The sequence below is a fragment of the Echeneis naucrates genome, chromosome 10 (assembly GCF_900963305.1).
Source record: "Echeneis naucrates chromosome 10, fEcheNa1.1, whole genome shotgun sequence".
NCBI classification, from domain to species: Eukaryota; Metazoa; Chordata; class Actinopteri; order Carangiformes; family Echeneidae; genus Echeneis; species Echeneis naucrates.
This window is the reverse complement of record NC_042520.1, coordinates 17,834,795-17,851,494: the sequence shown is the minus strand read 5'-3', so window position 1 is coordinate 17,851,494 and position 16,700 is coordinate 17,834,795. Positions and strand designations below refer to the sequence as shown.

The 16,700-nt window shown below is 44.1% G+C and overlaps 1 protein-coding gene across 1 annotated transcript in view; it reads right to left on the bottom strand.

Annotated features, from left to right (window-relative positions):
* efnb1 (ephrin-B1) overlaps positions 1–8,559 on the bottom strand; it is a 58,653-nt gene extending 50,094 nt beyond the window's left edge. Inside the window, exon 1 of the mRNA XM_029512072.1 lies at positions 7,494–8,559. Coding sequence (XP_029367932.1) covers positions 7,494–7,609 — 116 coding nt within the window. The 5' untranslated portion in view covers positions 7,610–8,559. The remainder of the gene's footprint in view (positions 1–7,493) is intronic.
* Between the last annotated feature and the right edge of the window lie 8,141 nt (positions 8,560–16,700).

The window sequence follows — 16,700 nt, the reverse complement described above, 5'->3', positions numbered from 1 at the left end:
CATAAATGATATGTTCAGGGCTGGTTGGGTATGGTCATGCTTTATCCAGTCTCTTCCAGTAAATTATTATCTCTCCAAAAGTAAAGCTCCGTCTGGTTTTACTGAAGCTACAGGTGAGTGGAGAAGTTCAACTGTCCCCAAAAGAAATATTTATATTTTACTATATTACATTATAATGTAAAAATATTAAAAAATGTGTAACAGGAAAAAAATATTTTAAAATTGAACTGAACTTTGAATTTGACAGACAAAAAAAACAAAAACAACTCAAGGTTGACTTAATGTTTAATTTTAGAGCAGCTTCATGAGGAGATGAGAAAATACTATCCTTAGAATTACCAGTGAAGGTTGCAACCTGGTGATAGTTTTTTTTCATTTGGTCTACTTTACTTTTTCTAATTTTGAACACACAATCCAGTTCCGGAAAAACAGGCAAAGAAAAATTTCCGAGAATGTGTATTTTTTCCCCATGTCCTATATGCACTAAAAAGTTCCAGAAAAAGCTTAAAAATGTTTTCATGAGAGTAGTTTTTTCATGCATAGTTTTATAATTTTATAGTTGTGGTTACAAGCTCTAAAAAAGAAAAAGGTTTCGAAAATTACTAGTTATCATTATAGTTATCAAGTGGACCCAGAGTAAAAATATTTTTGGCTGATAGACTCTTTTAGTTTTGTAGCTCTGGTTGCCAGCTCCAGAAAAAGTTTATAAAATTACTACTAAATCTCAAAAACGACCCTCAGAGTTTCCAATAATTTTTCTGATGCAGTTGAAAATTCTGGAAAAAGTTTTTAAACATGCTGGTAAAGATTATTTTTCATCTAAATAGTTTTTTTTTATTTTTTGACGTGATTGAAAGCTCCAGGAAAATATAGAAAATTCACTAAAATATTTGAGTGGTGTCTCTTTTTGGTTTCAGCAGCAAATAATCAAGAAAAAAATTGTCCACACTTGCAGCATTATTTCTATTGCGACCTCAGTCCACAACAAGGCTCTTCGTCCTGTCCTATTGATTTTTTTCCATCATTATTTGCTGCCATCCGTCATCTCTTTCCCCAAAGTTCTGGCACATTAAATTCAAACTTTCCCACAAGTCTTTGGAGTGCCACAATCTAGGGGAAAACAGATCCTTCGCCGCCTGTATGCTGGTGACAACTCATGACGTCTTAAAGGACTTGCAGTGCAGCTGGCTGTTAAGGTTGCCTCCCCGCTGTTGGGGCCTGGCGGCTGATGAGGTCTGCCTACCCAGCACAGAGGGGTTCTCTGAGAAAGAGTTAAGTCTATGAGGTCAGTCTGGAGGAGGAGGTTACGAGTTCCCGAGTCGGAGCCGCAGGGGTAATAGTTTTAGAGATGGCTGTCACACAGATCCGTTCCACTGTCCAACACCGCTGCTGATCTCCAGCTATCCAAGCCCGCTTGCTTTTCAATTGCTCAACTTCTCTCTCCCTGTCCCCTTTTCTTCTTTTCTCCCTCTCTTTTCCCCTCACACTGACACATGGAAGTAATCTGGGAGCTCTATGCTGGACTGAAAGGATGTGCGGTTGAGCCCAGGACTGCGTTTCAACGCTCTACATTAGCTTCCTTTCCTCTCCTGTTTAATCCCCTTATTTTCAACTGCTCTTATAGAAAAGTACTGAGATGGCAAACAAAAGGCAGACTTTCCCCATTCAATTTTTTCCCCCACTTCCTGTAACTCTGCATTGCTACATTTTCTCTTGATTGAGCTGAGGCGCAGTCGAGGCGTTGTGAAGAAATCTTGAGGGAAGCTTTCCAGCTCCAACGCCTGTGCCTCTGCTTGGCAGCGCTGGAGCTGATGGGAACTTCCTGGTTGCTGCCAGCCAGGCCCGCGTCTAATGAAGCCCAGTCGCTAACTGCCTGTAAGGCAGCCACTGTTCAGCCACTCCACACTCGTCCACCGCACAGCCCTCGGCACTTTCACAGGGGCACACTGGCACGCTCCTAACACTTCCTTAATGCTCCTCTGTGGCAGGACAAAGAACAATAGCACACCGACATGCACTTTCAAGCACTCATTCAGTCCTATAAGCCTATACTTGTCCCTTTTATATGAGTCTTAGGGCTCTTTAATTACTGTGTGAACACAGAAACTGAATTCTAAAAAAAAAAAAAAAAAACAATACACACATTCACAAAATAGAATCCTCCAGTCATCACAAAATAATTGGCCTAACAATTATCGAACCATAAAGGCTGAATATGTAATATGTTGTGTTTGTTTTGGTCCGCTTGGGTCTTAAATTAATGTGCTTTCCTTTAAAGAAACAAAAAAAGAAAAGAAAAACAGTTGAGCAACACAAAGTTTCAACACGTTTGTGTCAAATGACTTTTTATGACTCACCTGAGGGAACCTGATAAACCAATGTGTCACTTTTTTTTTTTTACTGTCATGTAGTTTCACTTCTGGATGTCAAGGTCAAGATGCCTATTAGTCAGCCATTATGGGGCTATTATTTTCATTATCAATTCATATTTCTTTTTTTTTTGGGCTGCCTCTGAAACACAGAGGTTGGAAATATTTTTAAAAACAGGAAATTCTCACACTTAAATGAACAAAATGCTGTTGTTTTTGTTGTTTGATAAATTACAAGCAATTTATCAGTATTAAGTGTCAGCAATATGGAAGTATTTTCACCCTGAGACAATATCAATTTGTCAACTGTCAGAAAATGCTTTTTCTTTATATTGGCTTCTATCCTCTTCAAATCCTCAGGTCTGTGAGATGGCTGCTATGGTGTGATGAAGTATCTTGAACTGTCAGTATTTTTAATTCCCTCAGTAAACAAAAAACAAATAAATAAAAAACACCCAGACATTCTTGTGTGGTTAGTCTCCAAGCTGAGGCTGTGCATTACTATATATAATGAGACTGTGACGTTAAATTTGCCATAACACAAGATTTTATCATAATCTGCTGAAATTTCTTTTTGATCAGCCAACAGATTAATAGACTTTAATATTTCCAAAACTCTGTTTGTCCAAGTGAGTCATTATGTTCAGCTGTAGTCCCCATTGTGGCTCAGTCCCTGAAATGTGCCTTTAAAGAAAACCAACTGAAAATCACAAAGACCAGAACACGAAGGGGAAAAAAAATGCTGAGAAATTAGTTGCAAGCCGGGGCAATGAAGCTCGGTTTCATGTGCACCGCTGCTTGCATATAAAGACATGAACGCATCAATAACACAATGATCAGTTTTCAGTGATGTGGCAGCCAAACCACCAGTGGATAAAGTGAGTCCATCTGGAGTGAAACCATGATGGAAAAAAATCACATTTTTTCCATGAAATATCCTAAAGCGCTGCAGACCCTTTGCGAGCCCAGGTGCCTCATGTAGATAACCAAATGAAGAATGTGTCGTTACACACCGATGAAACAACAGCCATGTCGAGACAGAAGTGCACGCACATAAAAACAAATGCAGCTGTCCTTATAGTGAGACACAGGGTGCCTTCACAGCACCAGGGGCCAGTTGCTCTCCACAAGTATTTCTTACTGGTTGGCCCTCTCTTTCTCTCTGAGTGGGGCTCAAGCTCTAAGTCCTCTCTGTGTGTAATGAGATCTGTATCAGAGGGAAACATGATCAGAGTCTATAGGGGGGAGGGAGGGGGGACTCGGGGAGGCAGGGGGAGAGAAGGTGTATATCGCAAAATAAGTAAAGAGGGCAAGCAGCAGGGCGCGGGGCAGGCCTGAAACAAAAACAGGCCTCTGACCCTCTCAGCAGTGACCCGCAGAGTAGCGAGGAGCAGAGGGGAGTGTTCAGAGAACTCTTTGCAAAGGAACCAAAATCTGTTTCTGGTCTAGTCCTTGAGTTTCATTCAGCTCTCGTTCAACAGGTTGCGGCAGATTCGAGTTTTGCATTTTCAGCTTGTTTTTTTTGTTGTTGTTTTTTTTTAACCGCTCTGCTGAAATCCTGGTTCTATTTAAATGTCAGTGTTTTAGAGCTTCTGTGAATGTCGCCTTGCAGTAGCCAAAAGTTTCTCTGTGTTCAACAATAAACCTTTAAAGCATTCCCTCTGATAAAAGCAGTCTCTAAAAACAAAGATAAAGCAGAGTTTGTTTTGTTCTAATTACTACATGTCTTTTTTTTTCTGCAATTATCTCAGCAGAAAAAGCCAATCTGGAAAATAAAACTTTAATTAGGCATTACGTGCAGCTTTTCTACTAATAGCAGAGAAATAATATTATGTGGTGTTTTCAAAAGGTATTTAACATTAAACTCACCACCTTGTCATGCTAAAGTAGAGGGTTTTTCTTCCTTAGAAAATTATAATGTTAATTTACTTTGCTATTTTGGAAAAAACAACAACAACAACAACATGTTTTCTAAATATCACAGTGGCAATCAAATCCAATATAATCATCGTCAAACTCAGTGAACCTTTAAACCGCACAAGCACGTTATAAACCAGATCAGTCGACTGTTAAACTGTAAGCCAGGCAGCTGAGGTTAACGCAGAGAAAAATAAGATGAGTAAGTAAAGACCCACAGCTGCACAGGCTGGAGAGGACTTTTATCAACACCCCTCTCTCTCTCACTCTGTTGGGCTATTTTGTGTACTTTCGTGGGCCTCAAAATTAAGTGAAGCCAAAGAAATGTCTACAAACTGTTTCCAAGCCTCACCAAAAAATGCAAAGAGTTCAACACTAGTCCAGCAGACTCCTGGCCGACCTGTGGCTCTTTCCTCACTGTGCTCTTTGAGACGTGCCAGAGCGTTTTCAAACTTTCATCCCATCATCTTGTTTGTCTCCTGAGCTGCTGTGATAGCTACAGGTCAGGAGGTAAATATTAGCTAAGGTGGGTTAGAGGACGGGGAGGAACCAATCACAACAACTTTGTCAGATTATCATTAAAATGGCACCACTGCTGCATTCCTGAGCACACCATGAGTGTGCCTGTGTGAGTGTATGTATATGGAAAATGCACGTACGTTAATGGCGCCGGCTTCAGACAAACCGATGGGACGTGATCAGTCATAACAAAGTGACATTTTCTGGCATAATCCCACTCAGCTAAATGAGAACTAATCCGATTTGCACTGATCAAATGTTAGGCCATTCTCAAGCAGGCTCAGGACGTCGACACATCCAGCCTTCTTCTACACAGCTACTCCACCGTCGTCACCCCCTTCCCCAGTCATCCAGCCTCAAATTAAATATCAAAAAAGGTCGGATCCATCCTGCAGCAAAGCTAAACACTTAGGGATGTTTTCCTTCTTCTACTTTCCAGATTTCTAGGCGCTACAGCGATGATGTATGTTGCCTGTTCAAGCATGCTGGGAGGAAATCAATTAAGCAAGCCCCAGTTATTGATAATGCGGGAGCTGGAGTGATAGCATCCTCATACAGAAATCCCTAACAGAGAAAGCTCAGATGGGACCCGGACATAAGCCTGCACACATAAAGAAAAAAACCACACACGCACAAACACAAGCCATAGTGGCCCAAACCCGCTGTTTTCCTATACTTTGTCTCATAACTCATTGCCTGTAGGGAGGCACTGGTATTGTTATATATTGTGTGTATTTGGTACAGTGTGCAAGCAGAGGGCCAGATTAATTTATTAGCTGAGGCAGCAGTGCTCCCCAAAGTGGGAACAGGAAGTAAGACATCGTAAATCTAGATAAGTCACCAGATAGTGTACTGTACATTTCTATAGGCTGCTCCCTCTCTGTTATTACAATAGAGCGATATAGGCCAAGACAGCGAGATGGAGTCAAAGACAACAAATGTGGAAGGCAAATTTTCCTCTTTTATTGCAAATCAGACACCCAAAAAAAAAAAAAAAAAAAAAAACAGGTTTGTATTTTATTGCAAAGCCTGGACAGACAAAGATAATTGTCTATTGTTTTCCAAGCGCAAAGCAGCAGGATAATTAGGTTGAGAGAACACAGAGCAGAGTGCATTATTGGTCTACTGTGAACTTTATGAAATATTTGGTCGGCATGGGGATTTTTACAAGAGGCAGAGTGGAGGAGCAGATGGAGAAATGATCTACCAATCCCCGAACCCAGCGTGGTAACCTTCTAAGACATTCCCTCCAGGTGACATCATCAATCAATAAATGTCTCCTCCAGTTTTTTTTTTTTTCCCCATTTGTCTTCCCATGGCTGACACAAGGTATTGTTTTTCTGTGCAGGGGTACTGTGTGTGTGTGTATTATCTCTGCCTGATGACGCTCATTGTTCCACTACCTCTACAGCTATACTCAAATAAAAGCTGATGGGCCGTATTCTCAGCATTAAGACCAAGCCACACATGTATCAACTCACACTCCGATGAACAGGGCAGCAATAATATTTCTCACTGACTGCACAACGAGCTCCTATGACATCTGACATTTGGGGGATAAATCATGGATTCACTTGAATGAATAAGTTCTAGTTATAATCCGGTCAAGCTACTCTCCATTTCCCGTTGGTGCTGTGAACTCAAATGAAGGTCAACTCCTCGGCTCCAACCACACAGAAATTCGGAAGGTTGGGTTGTTTTTTTTTTTTTTTTTACATTTTTTTTTTCCCTTTCCTCCCTCCTTTGGTTTATTTTCCCCTTATGTATGCTTTCCAACATCATGCAAATGCGGGAGTCGAGTCTAAGTGGGTGATAATTGTTACCAGAGTGTGTTTTATTATCAGCAGTCTGGGCTCACTCTGATTGTTTTGATGGGAATAATATAAATTTACATGAAAAATGCATTGCTTCAGCTACTTGCTTCTGAGAAACTGGATTTCATATTGAGAAAGAAATGATGCTGGATAGAAGCCAGAGCAATTAATCCAATTTTAATTCACTTCAAGCTTTTGCTTGCCTGATATCTGGGACCATCTTATCACACATATTTTTTTCTACATATGTGTGTGTGGAGCAAGAGGAGGGGGGCTGAATTCAAACTTGGTAGAGCAGGCACCTCAGTGTTACCTGGCCCTTTCAGAGGCCAGACAGAGACCCATGTTTAGGGCTCCTGATGGCGGCTGAGGGGGGAGAGCCAACTTGACAAGGCTGGCATGTTTTAACCTGTCCGTTCTCCTTTATTCTCCACTCAGCCACTGATACCAGCCACAAGGTAACCGGAGGGGGAAAGGGGTGGACGAAGTCCCACAACACCCAGGTAGATCTAATTAGAGTGTCCAGGCTGATAATGTACAGGTGCGTATAATGTAGTTATGATTTGCCACAATTAACCACCTATTATTGCTTTTGAAGTGAGGCCTCGTGTATTTTGTATAAGCCTGCACCCTGTGTGTGTCTGTGGTGTTGGGAAATTCCCCGCTGAGAAAGAAATCAGCACCAAACTCTGCGGGCGCAGGAATGACAATTAAAACTAAATAAATTCTGTTCTTTTCGAGATAATTGCCACATTTAACACAACATTTACCCCAGGCCTGCACACAATGGTAACTTTTCCAGTAATGTTGGTCCTCCATTACGCACACACCCAACGAGTTTGACATGCTTATACAAATGAAATACGAGACTTACTTGGGATTCTGCGAGCTCCAAATTATAGTCTCCAGCGATTTTGCCGAAGGTAAGGCCGACCTGCACATTAAAATAAAGATCCAGAGGTAATACTTCCAACAAGCGAGTCCCGCCATTCTGATAAATGTAGAGACAGTGAGCCGATTACTCAGAGCGTCGGACTGTGCGCCTGGCAGCCTTTATCTGCGGTTCGCCCGATGGGAAGGTGAGCTACGATCAGTCGGGAGCATGTGAGGTCGATGTCAGATACATGTCCCTCTGTCCGACCTCTTCAGAGAAATGCCCCAGACCCCCGTGTCCTTGACTGAACTGTCCACAGGACGTGAAAAAGACAACCGCTTCGGTTCTGGGTAGGATCTGGAAAAGAAAGCAGCCCACCCCGTGTGTCCTGGTTGACCTGTGGCTGTGACACAAAACCTCAGAAAAAAAGGAAAAGAAAATGGAAAAAGGAACCCTGGCTTTCGCGACCTTTAATTGCAAAAACTCTCGATCCGATGCAAAGAGAGAAGCAGGGCGTTCAGTTTTTTTGGGGAGACGCAATCTGGCGATGCGGCTGCCGGATGAAGCCGTGCCTTTGTCGGCGCTCCGCTGTCTGTACCTGTCGCTGGATATAGCCGCCCTACAGATGACCACATTCATCCATCAGTCACAACTCCGCAGCACGCCGGGAATCCCGAGGTCCACTTCATTCCAGTGTTGTCTTTCACCCCTCCTCCCCTCTGCTATTCTTCTCAGCGGAGGAATTGAGTTTCTATTATAAATATTCCTGCCGGCTTCTCAGCGCCGAGTCCGTGTGCGTGTTGCGCTCCAGCAGGGCAGCCGTTCTTAGTCCAACTCGGGCATGCTGAGCGTCCGGTGCGTGAAAACACTGCCCGTCTCCTGTGTGTTTCTCGGGCACAGAGAACTAAACAACACAAAAAAAAAGTGCCGAGGGAAGGTTAGACCTGTTCACCAGCCCGCCCCGAGGCTCTACGTCCGCTCGCCAACGCTTCCATGCCGGTGTACGCAGCAGCCCCCCTCTGCGATCTCCGCCTGAGAAACTCTCCGCGCTCCGATGTGTGCGGCAGCCAGAGCTCGACTGTAACCCGAGCCGAGCGAGGCGAAGGTGGGAGGGGGGGGTGAGGAGAAGGGGGGAGGAGGGGGGAGGAGGGGAGGGGGCAGCCCACAGCTCGAGCTGCGGCCAATCACAGCGCTCTGTCCGAACTTGGAAGCAGGAAGCGAAGGCATTTATGGGGACGTGGAGGGGGTGGATGGTGGGTACAGAGAGAGGGAGGAAGGTGGTAGAGTGTGTGTGTGTGTGCGCGCGGGCGCGTGTGCTGAGGGTGGGGGGGGTCCTGTTATTGGGTTGACCCCACATCTCCACCCGAGCCATCGACCCAAATTGAAATGGACTTTGGAGTTATTCGTCATACTGAAAGCTTTGGTGAGGAAAACGAGCCTCATAGGCTGCGGGAGCGTGCGTGAAAGTGCTAACAGCAGCAAAACTTTGGTCCCTTTAAATCCAGAACCCGAATGACCCTGCAGATCCTCAGAGCTCAACGCGATGCCATTACATTTCTATAATATGAGCCCATCAGAATCCTCCTATGGGGAATTAGAATTAGATCTGTGGTGAGAGGATAAGTTCTTCTTAAATTCTTTTTTAATATGTTTTGATTTTTTAAACATCTACTGTATTATACTTCACCGTAGAGGATTACTGTATGTTATTTGGGTGCCCTCTCTTTTTCCTCTTTGAAGGGAATGATGATTAATGGTCTCTTTGGATCTCTTCCTATTTGTCTCCTTCTGGGATAATGAACTGCATGAGAACTTAGTCTCCAGTGTCAATAGACAATAGACGGTTGGTAGCCTATAGTCATCTGGCCATTCATTCATTGAGGAAGAAACACTTGACACATAATTGATCATGTCCATGTATATGCCCCCTTTGTGTCTCTGTATATGTGTGTGTGTGTGTGTGTGTGTGGGCGTGTGAGAGAGAGAGCAGGAGAGGGGTAGAGTTAATTTTCTTGTATTTATCCAATCAATGCCGCCCCCTAATGGTTGGGATGAAACCGATTCACAATGTATATGAGTGAAGTTTAATGTAATTGGAAAAGAAAGATAACAGACATTTACAGACGTGTCCTTTGGTTCCTTAAATTATGTGCTACAGCTTGTTGTAGTTTTGACAGCCCATAAATCTTTATGAAACAAAAAGGTCCATAACAGCTTCACACCCAAATGATTATACATTCTAATTATCTCAGTGTTGTTTTTTTTGTTCTGTTTTGTTTGTTTGTTTGTTTGTATGGTTGTGTGTGTGTGTGTGTGTGTGTGAGATAATAGAGGCCACAGAAGTTGGAGTGGCATAGCTGCGTCCTCAGGAGCCTAGCTACAGGCTATCATAATGTTGTCATAGTAACAGCAAACACAGGCCAGTTGCCACAGAGCTGGCATACCCGGTCTGGTGGCTGGGACATAGCCTATGGGATACCTGATACCGTAAGAGCCAATCAAATGGTCACATATAGATACCTGATCCACTGCAAGCCAATGAGACGCCTCCTATGTACAAGTTTTGATGGCTGCCACAGCTGCGGCCAAGACTGACTGACCAATGGCTGCAGGACAGCTATGGTGGACATTCCAAGCTGTTGTTGTAAGCGAGTGATCAAACCACAGTCTGGGATCAGCAGAATCAAAAACACTTCATCAGCCAAGTACAATACTATGCAGAGATTTGCCTTGGGATGCAATCAAAACTAATCCTTTCCAACGATATGCAGCCCAACAGTAGACCTGGAAGAAAAACAAAGCATCGTATAAGAAAAGGATTATTGAAGATATAAAGCAGATAATGGATTGTAGATTTAGTCTTAATAAATATGAAAACTGCATAAAGTAACAGTGTAATGTGCTTAATGACGAAGGATTGCACTGAGCATAGTACTCCTGTTCACTCAAACCCCCCACTGAAGGCAATCTGATTTTTTCTCCCCTCCTCTGACAGCCGCCTATAAAATACTGGCATTTTCAAGTAATGAGGTCATCATGTTAATCTGTATAGGTGGCTGATTGCTGCTTCTATAAATAGTCTGAATGTACTTTGATACCTCAAAGCTCCTACACAGACGATCCCCTGCCTGAAAATGTAGGGCTGCAGCTAAAGATTATTTTCAGTCCTTTTAATTGTTTTATTCTATTCAAATATGATATAAACACAGAATTTTCCCTTAAAACTGCTGTTCTGCACTCACACCAGCAGCTCTCTGAGGTTATATCCACCATGGCGTTTTGAGCTAAATGCTAACGTCAGTGTGCTAACATGGTCACAATTAAAATCCTGCTAAGCCGATATAACATTTACCATGTACACAGTTCGTTAGCAGGCTTATGTCTGCTAATTGGCATTTACACAAAGTAAAGGTGGAGTGACAGTTTAAAACTGAAATCTTGACCTGTTGAATGTGCAAGCATGGAAACAGGAGGTCGCCACATTGCAGCTTATCCTGAGGAGGATTTGGCTCGACCAGCTTTTATGGTAATCCAATAGCGATTGAGACATTTCACTTTAAAAGACAAATAGCAACATCATGGTGGTGGGAGAGCAAAAGTCAGGGGATAATCACAAACATAAGAGTCCGGCTATGCTGGATAAGACATGAGACGCAAATTTTCAGTCTGTTCTGAAAGGCATTAACTGTATTGTACATGAAAGGTGGCAGAAATAGCTGCTGCTGGAGACAAAAAAAAAGTGCAAAAAGAGAAAGAAGTTCAAAACTATTTTACTGTTTCGTCTCTGCATAGCTGACCACTCACTGCTAGAACAAGGGTGTGAATGGCACATTATCAGATCTTGGAAATTTTCAGACGTGGTCGGACACAGTGCTCCACCCAACCTGGTGTCAGGAAGCTGTGAAGGGAGGGGGCTATCAAAACTATTCAGCCAATTGACAAGGAGCTGTGAAGGAGCATATTGTCCATGTTAGGATTCATCCCCAGGGAAACTATGAATGTCTGTATGAAGCTTCATAGTGAGTCGCAGTAGTTGAGATGTAGAAATCTGAACCAAAGTTATGGCCCATAACTTACCATAGCAGCTAAAAGGTTCTCTTCGTACTGAGGGTTTTTAGGTGGCTGAAGTCAGAGATTATGTGGTATTTTCATTTCGTGAATAACTGAAATCATCAATTATCAAAAAAATACCATTCCTTCCACTGTCTAATCATTTGTTTTTGCACTAAAATGGAGACGCGTTAGTCACCCAAGCTTTTGTTTTCTTCACTCTGAGACTCCAAGATGAACTTTGGTGCCGAGGACAGAGCTCCTTCCCAATCTGATATTTACGCTTAGCAAACACTGAAACCATGACATCATCGTTCCAGGATGAAGCCGCTGTGGGTCTGCAGTTGGTCCAGCAACCTCACAGTGAAAATAAATCACAGTTAAAGTGGTCTCCACTTGCTTTTAATCTGCCCTTAATGAAGTCTGGCACATTTCCCCTTAGTGTGGCTCCATGACACTGTCGTGATCTACGGGCCGGGTGGGAGACCAGAGGGCTGCGGCCTTGGTGGAGCTGTGGGAGATGTGGCTGCAGCTGAGGCTGTATGGATCCAGGTATGAGCAGAGCCCCTTTGGCATGTATGGGGTCAAGTGGTTAACCCGAGTTATCTGGAGAAGACTAGGAACATGTGACTCAGATGTTCCAGTTGTAATCAATATCGAACAGCCATTAACCACTGAGACAACATATCCACACAAACACACACACACACACACAAGCACTTAGCAGCACATGTTTCCCGTCTGTCTCAGGCACTGTTAAGTGATCACGAAAGGAAACAAAAGGGCATAAACGCAAACAACATGGATTCACTCCAAACACTGAGCCAGCTGAAACAGTGGGAAAACTCTACTAATGTAAACCAACTATTTTCAGAGGCAGACACTTGAATAGTCACTGTATGAGCTATTCATGCTGTTTTAATTTAACTATAACAGTGCCGAGGCCAAACACAACAGCTGGGGGCATCCGCAGACGTACATTTCCTGTTTGTGGCTGATTGCCGTCCAGACGTCTTCCTCCTCTCTCATCTCGTTCTGCTTCTTCACTCCTCTTCCTCTGCTTTACTCATCTCGGCCATCACGACTGACAGGAAAGCGCTGATTACAGACAAATAACACTCTGCGCTAAACATGTCCTCAATTTAACATCCTTGCAGGTGATGTAAGCTCAACCTCCTCTGTTCTCCTTTCCACGTCTCTCACATCAGTAATTAGGTCTGATAAAAAGCCGAGACAATAGATGTTTCGTCTAACCGTCTTTGTCTACATATAAACACTGTGGGATCTTGATAACAATCCTTACTAGTAGCTGGTTGTGATCCTCCCATCTTCTCTCAGCACCGTTCCCTGTATTTTATACAATTTTTGCCTCTCTGATGAGATTAGAATTTGAAAAGAGAAACTGTTCTTTGATGCTCAATATCAAAGACCCCGACACTCAACAATTCCCCCTGAAAAAAAAAAAATGGGTAGAAAGTTAGGACATGCATTCACACAGACACACATGTTATTAACTCCCTGTGATTATTTGTTAGTGTAAACTGCATTTTGTAGGCCCATGGCCCGGGGGGTTTAGGGAAGAGCTAAATTGATGGAGAGAATATGCCAAACAGCGGCCCTCGGGGGGTGTTCTGTCCATTCTAATAGAATTACAAGTCTCTGATAGATGAGTCTTTTCTCCAAGGCTACTTGTCTGTCAAACATTAGGTCACACTCAGCTTCCACACTCGGATGAGGGGGGTTGGCAGGGTGGGGGAGAGGCAGAAAGGGGCTCAAGGCAGAGAGAAGAAAACGTCTGGAGAGGTGCCTCACTCCCTGCCAAGAAAAGGAGGGCAACAAAAGTGAAAAAGGGTTTGGGGAGAGAGGGAGGACTGGGTGAAAAAAGAGAGGGTGGGAGCCGGTGAAAGAGAAAGTGGAGTGAGTGAGGGTGGGGGGTTAAAGAAAGAGGAGAGAGTGAGAGGGATACAAAGGGGTGCATTCGAATCCACTCTAATCACGGCCTGTGTGATGTGTGATGGACAGGACCTGCAGACGTGCCTTCTTTTCAATTTGAGTGTGTGTGTGCATGTGAGTGTGTATGAGTGTTTCTGTGGCTGGTGTGACGAGGGGAGGTGCCGGGCCTCTAGTAGAGATGTCTACTGCCAGCAGACTGAATGGGACAAAGACCTGAATAGAAACTTCAAAGCGACCTCCGTGAGCTCACCCCCCACTACCGCCTCCACCACCTCTTCTTCACAGTCCCTGTGTGATGGTCAACAAGCTTCTGCTCAAGTGGTGTGTGGCTGTGTGTGTACCCACAGCATGTGTGAGTCTCTTATTTTCTGACAGCTACATGCATTTCTTGGCAGCTGTGCGTGCAGTGTGGATTTCAAGTGTGTCTGTCTGCCCCTGTGCATTTATTTCTTTGGCGAGGATGTGTGTGTTTGCTTTAAAGAGCAGACTGCAGGATGCAGATATAATTGGAGCCGAGGATCTGACTCATTGCTCTCCCGCTCCGATTTGTGAGCCGGCTCTCTTTGGTGGGCTTGGAATTGAAACAAGTAGCCCACAGATCTAACGTACTGAAGAAATTATTGTTGCTAGATGATACAGAGAGATTTAACATCTAATTTGGTCCCAGTGTCCTTACTGATTTTGGCCTGTGTTATGATCTTGCGGTGTGCGTCATCTAATTCTATTTGGCTGTGGCTCAGGGCCTGTAATGATCCTCCACTTATCACCCCTCTCTCTCCACAGTAGACACTCTTCAAAGTGTCTCTCCTAGCAGAGCTAATAGCCTAACAGGAGTCTGATGACTGCTGCAGAGAATCTTTCTGGGCCCCTGACAAAAATGGGAAGGCCCGGGGGTGATGGCCAGGTCAGGCAGAAAGATAAGATTTGTGTATGCGTATTGTGGACTTTGGCATTTGTTTGATAGTGAGCGTGCTTACGCATGCTTGTGTGTGTGTGTGTGTGTGCGTGCGTTCACATACCTCACAAAAGTATCTGCCCTCTCCAAGCCTACTTGCACCAGTCAAGTCAGGTCGGGCTCCAAAGCCCCTGGGATCAATGTGTCATTGTTGCTGCCTACTGTCACTGACATGTCCTCAGTGACATCATCACCCAGGAACACCGAACAGATGATTAATCTCTATTCAGTGCACAGCTGAAGAGCCATTTGAAGCCACCTCTAACAAGAGTACAGAATAAAGTAGCCCCAACAACCTCATCAGCAGTGTCTTTTTTCACCTCCTCCCGGCAGGTGCAATGTAGCAGTGTAGGCTGCTGCTGCTTTGATCACATATTTATATTTTAAGAGACAGAGCAGCAGTCCTGCATGCAGACATAGTCCCCGTGATGAGAAACATCCTCTCAATATGCCTTTAAATCCTTATATCTAGCAGTTGCCATCATCTGTCGTTGGGAAAATGCGCTTAGATTTGAACTATAGAAAATCACGTTGCGATAACCTTATCTGCAGATAAAATGTTATCTGTCATCCTGATTATGTCATGTGTTTTTAGCTGAGCGCTATTCTATGCAGCTATAAATAAAGAGGCCATAAAAAATCCTGTCATGTGTAATGCCCCCACACAAACACACACACACACACAATGCAGTAATTGTGACACGCCTGTAAAACAAAGACACAGGAATAATCATAGCTAATGTACACACAGCTAATGTGCTCATGCCCTGAAATACACGCTGTGAATGAAAAGGGAAGGGCCGCACCCTAGCATGCACCGCCGCAGAGGGAAGCACACAAACACACCTTTGGCAACTAGCAATATACACCGAAAAAACACACTTTAAACCCAGGGAGACAAACTCCTAAATCTGAGAGTGTCCTTGTTGGTAAGCAGCTGAGGGTGCACGAATGCTCTCAGCCGCATCATCAAAGCCTCAGCAATTACTCCCATGCTCCCTCACTCTGGCATAAATCTGCTCTTATCTCAGCTCGCTGCAGGATCAGGGAATATCAGCTCCAGCATCTGCTCCATCTACAAACCCAGCCACTAAAAGCACAACAAAGTGGCTCTGCAGGCATAAATAAAGGAAGGAGGGGCACCGGAAGGAGCAACTGAGAGTGGGGGAGCATAGAGAAAAACTGAGAATGAAAGATAGGTAGAGGAAGGTATGGGGTGTGTTTGTGCTTGCCTTGTTTGCCTTGAGCATTTGGACTCATTCACACTTCAATCTGTCAATCAGCCAGGTAAAAAAAATAGTGAGTTTCAAGCAACTTTTCTCTGCTAAGGATAAAAGTCTTCCCAGGAAATGAAGATATATGAAACGAAGGGAGGTCAACAGCGCTGGTAAGGGTAAAAGGTCAGACTTGAAGATTTAGTAGGCAGGGGCAGATATGAAGCTAAGCCCGGTTTGTCATATTTAATGGTGGGGTTAAATAACCAGCGATGCTCTTCGTTACAAGGGCCTACAGTATGATCTTTGGAGGCCTGCAGACAGATTTTGACATTATTAACCCAGATTGTGCAGAGAGGTCAGCAGATTCCAGGTCTGTTATAGACAACGAAGTGGCTCACACCTGGCTGACGCCACAGAGCCTCGAAAGTATTTTTAGGAGGATGATTGTTTTCCATGTGGCGGGACCACAGTGACATCATTCATTCTGACCTCTTTATTGCAGCTGCGACCCTGACCTCCCTCCTCAAACCTTATCCACCCACTCCTTTCTCCTGTACCTCCACATCCTCTCTGCGTTTCCTTCTTCCTGTGTGTGCCGTCCACTTCCATTCACCCCAGATTCAGCCTCTCCCCACTCACCGAGAGCAGCCAAAGAGCTCGGCCAGTATGCAGTACAATCTGCAGGAGCCAAATTTACAGCGATCCCAAAGTGGCCCACTTTGACAATGATAAAAAAGACAAAATGGTACAAGTTAATGTTTTGAGGAAATACCTCAGCTCCAGGTGCTGGCTGGGGGTCAGGGGTGAGAGGTGATGGGTCACACACCACCCCTCAGGGCTCCCTGAACCCTGACCTCACGAGACTGATGAATAGTGTGTTAACGGGGACCAGCTCTCTCTTACTGTGTCTGCACTCTCTCTTCTTGTCTTTGACTACCTCCAATTCCGCATCCCCCCGGCCCTCTCCGCTCTCCTGGGAACTGATCTGGCAGAGGCAGAGTAGCAATACTTATACCTGCTGAACCTTTTAAA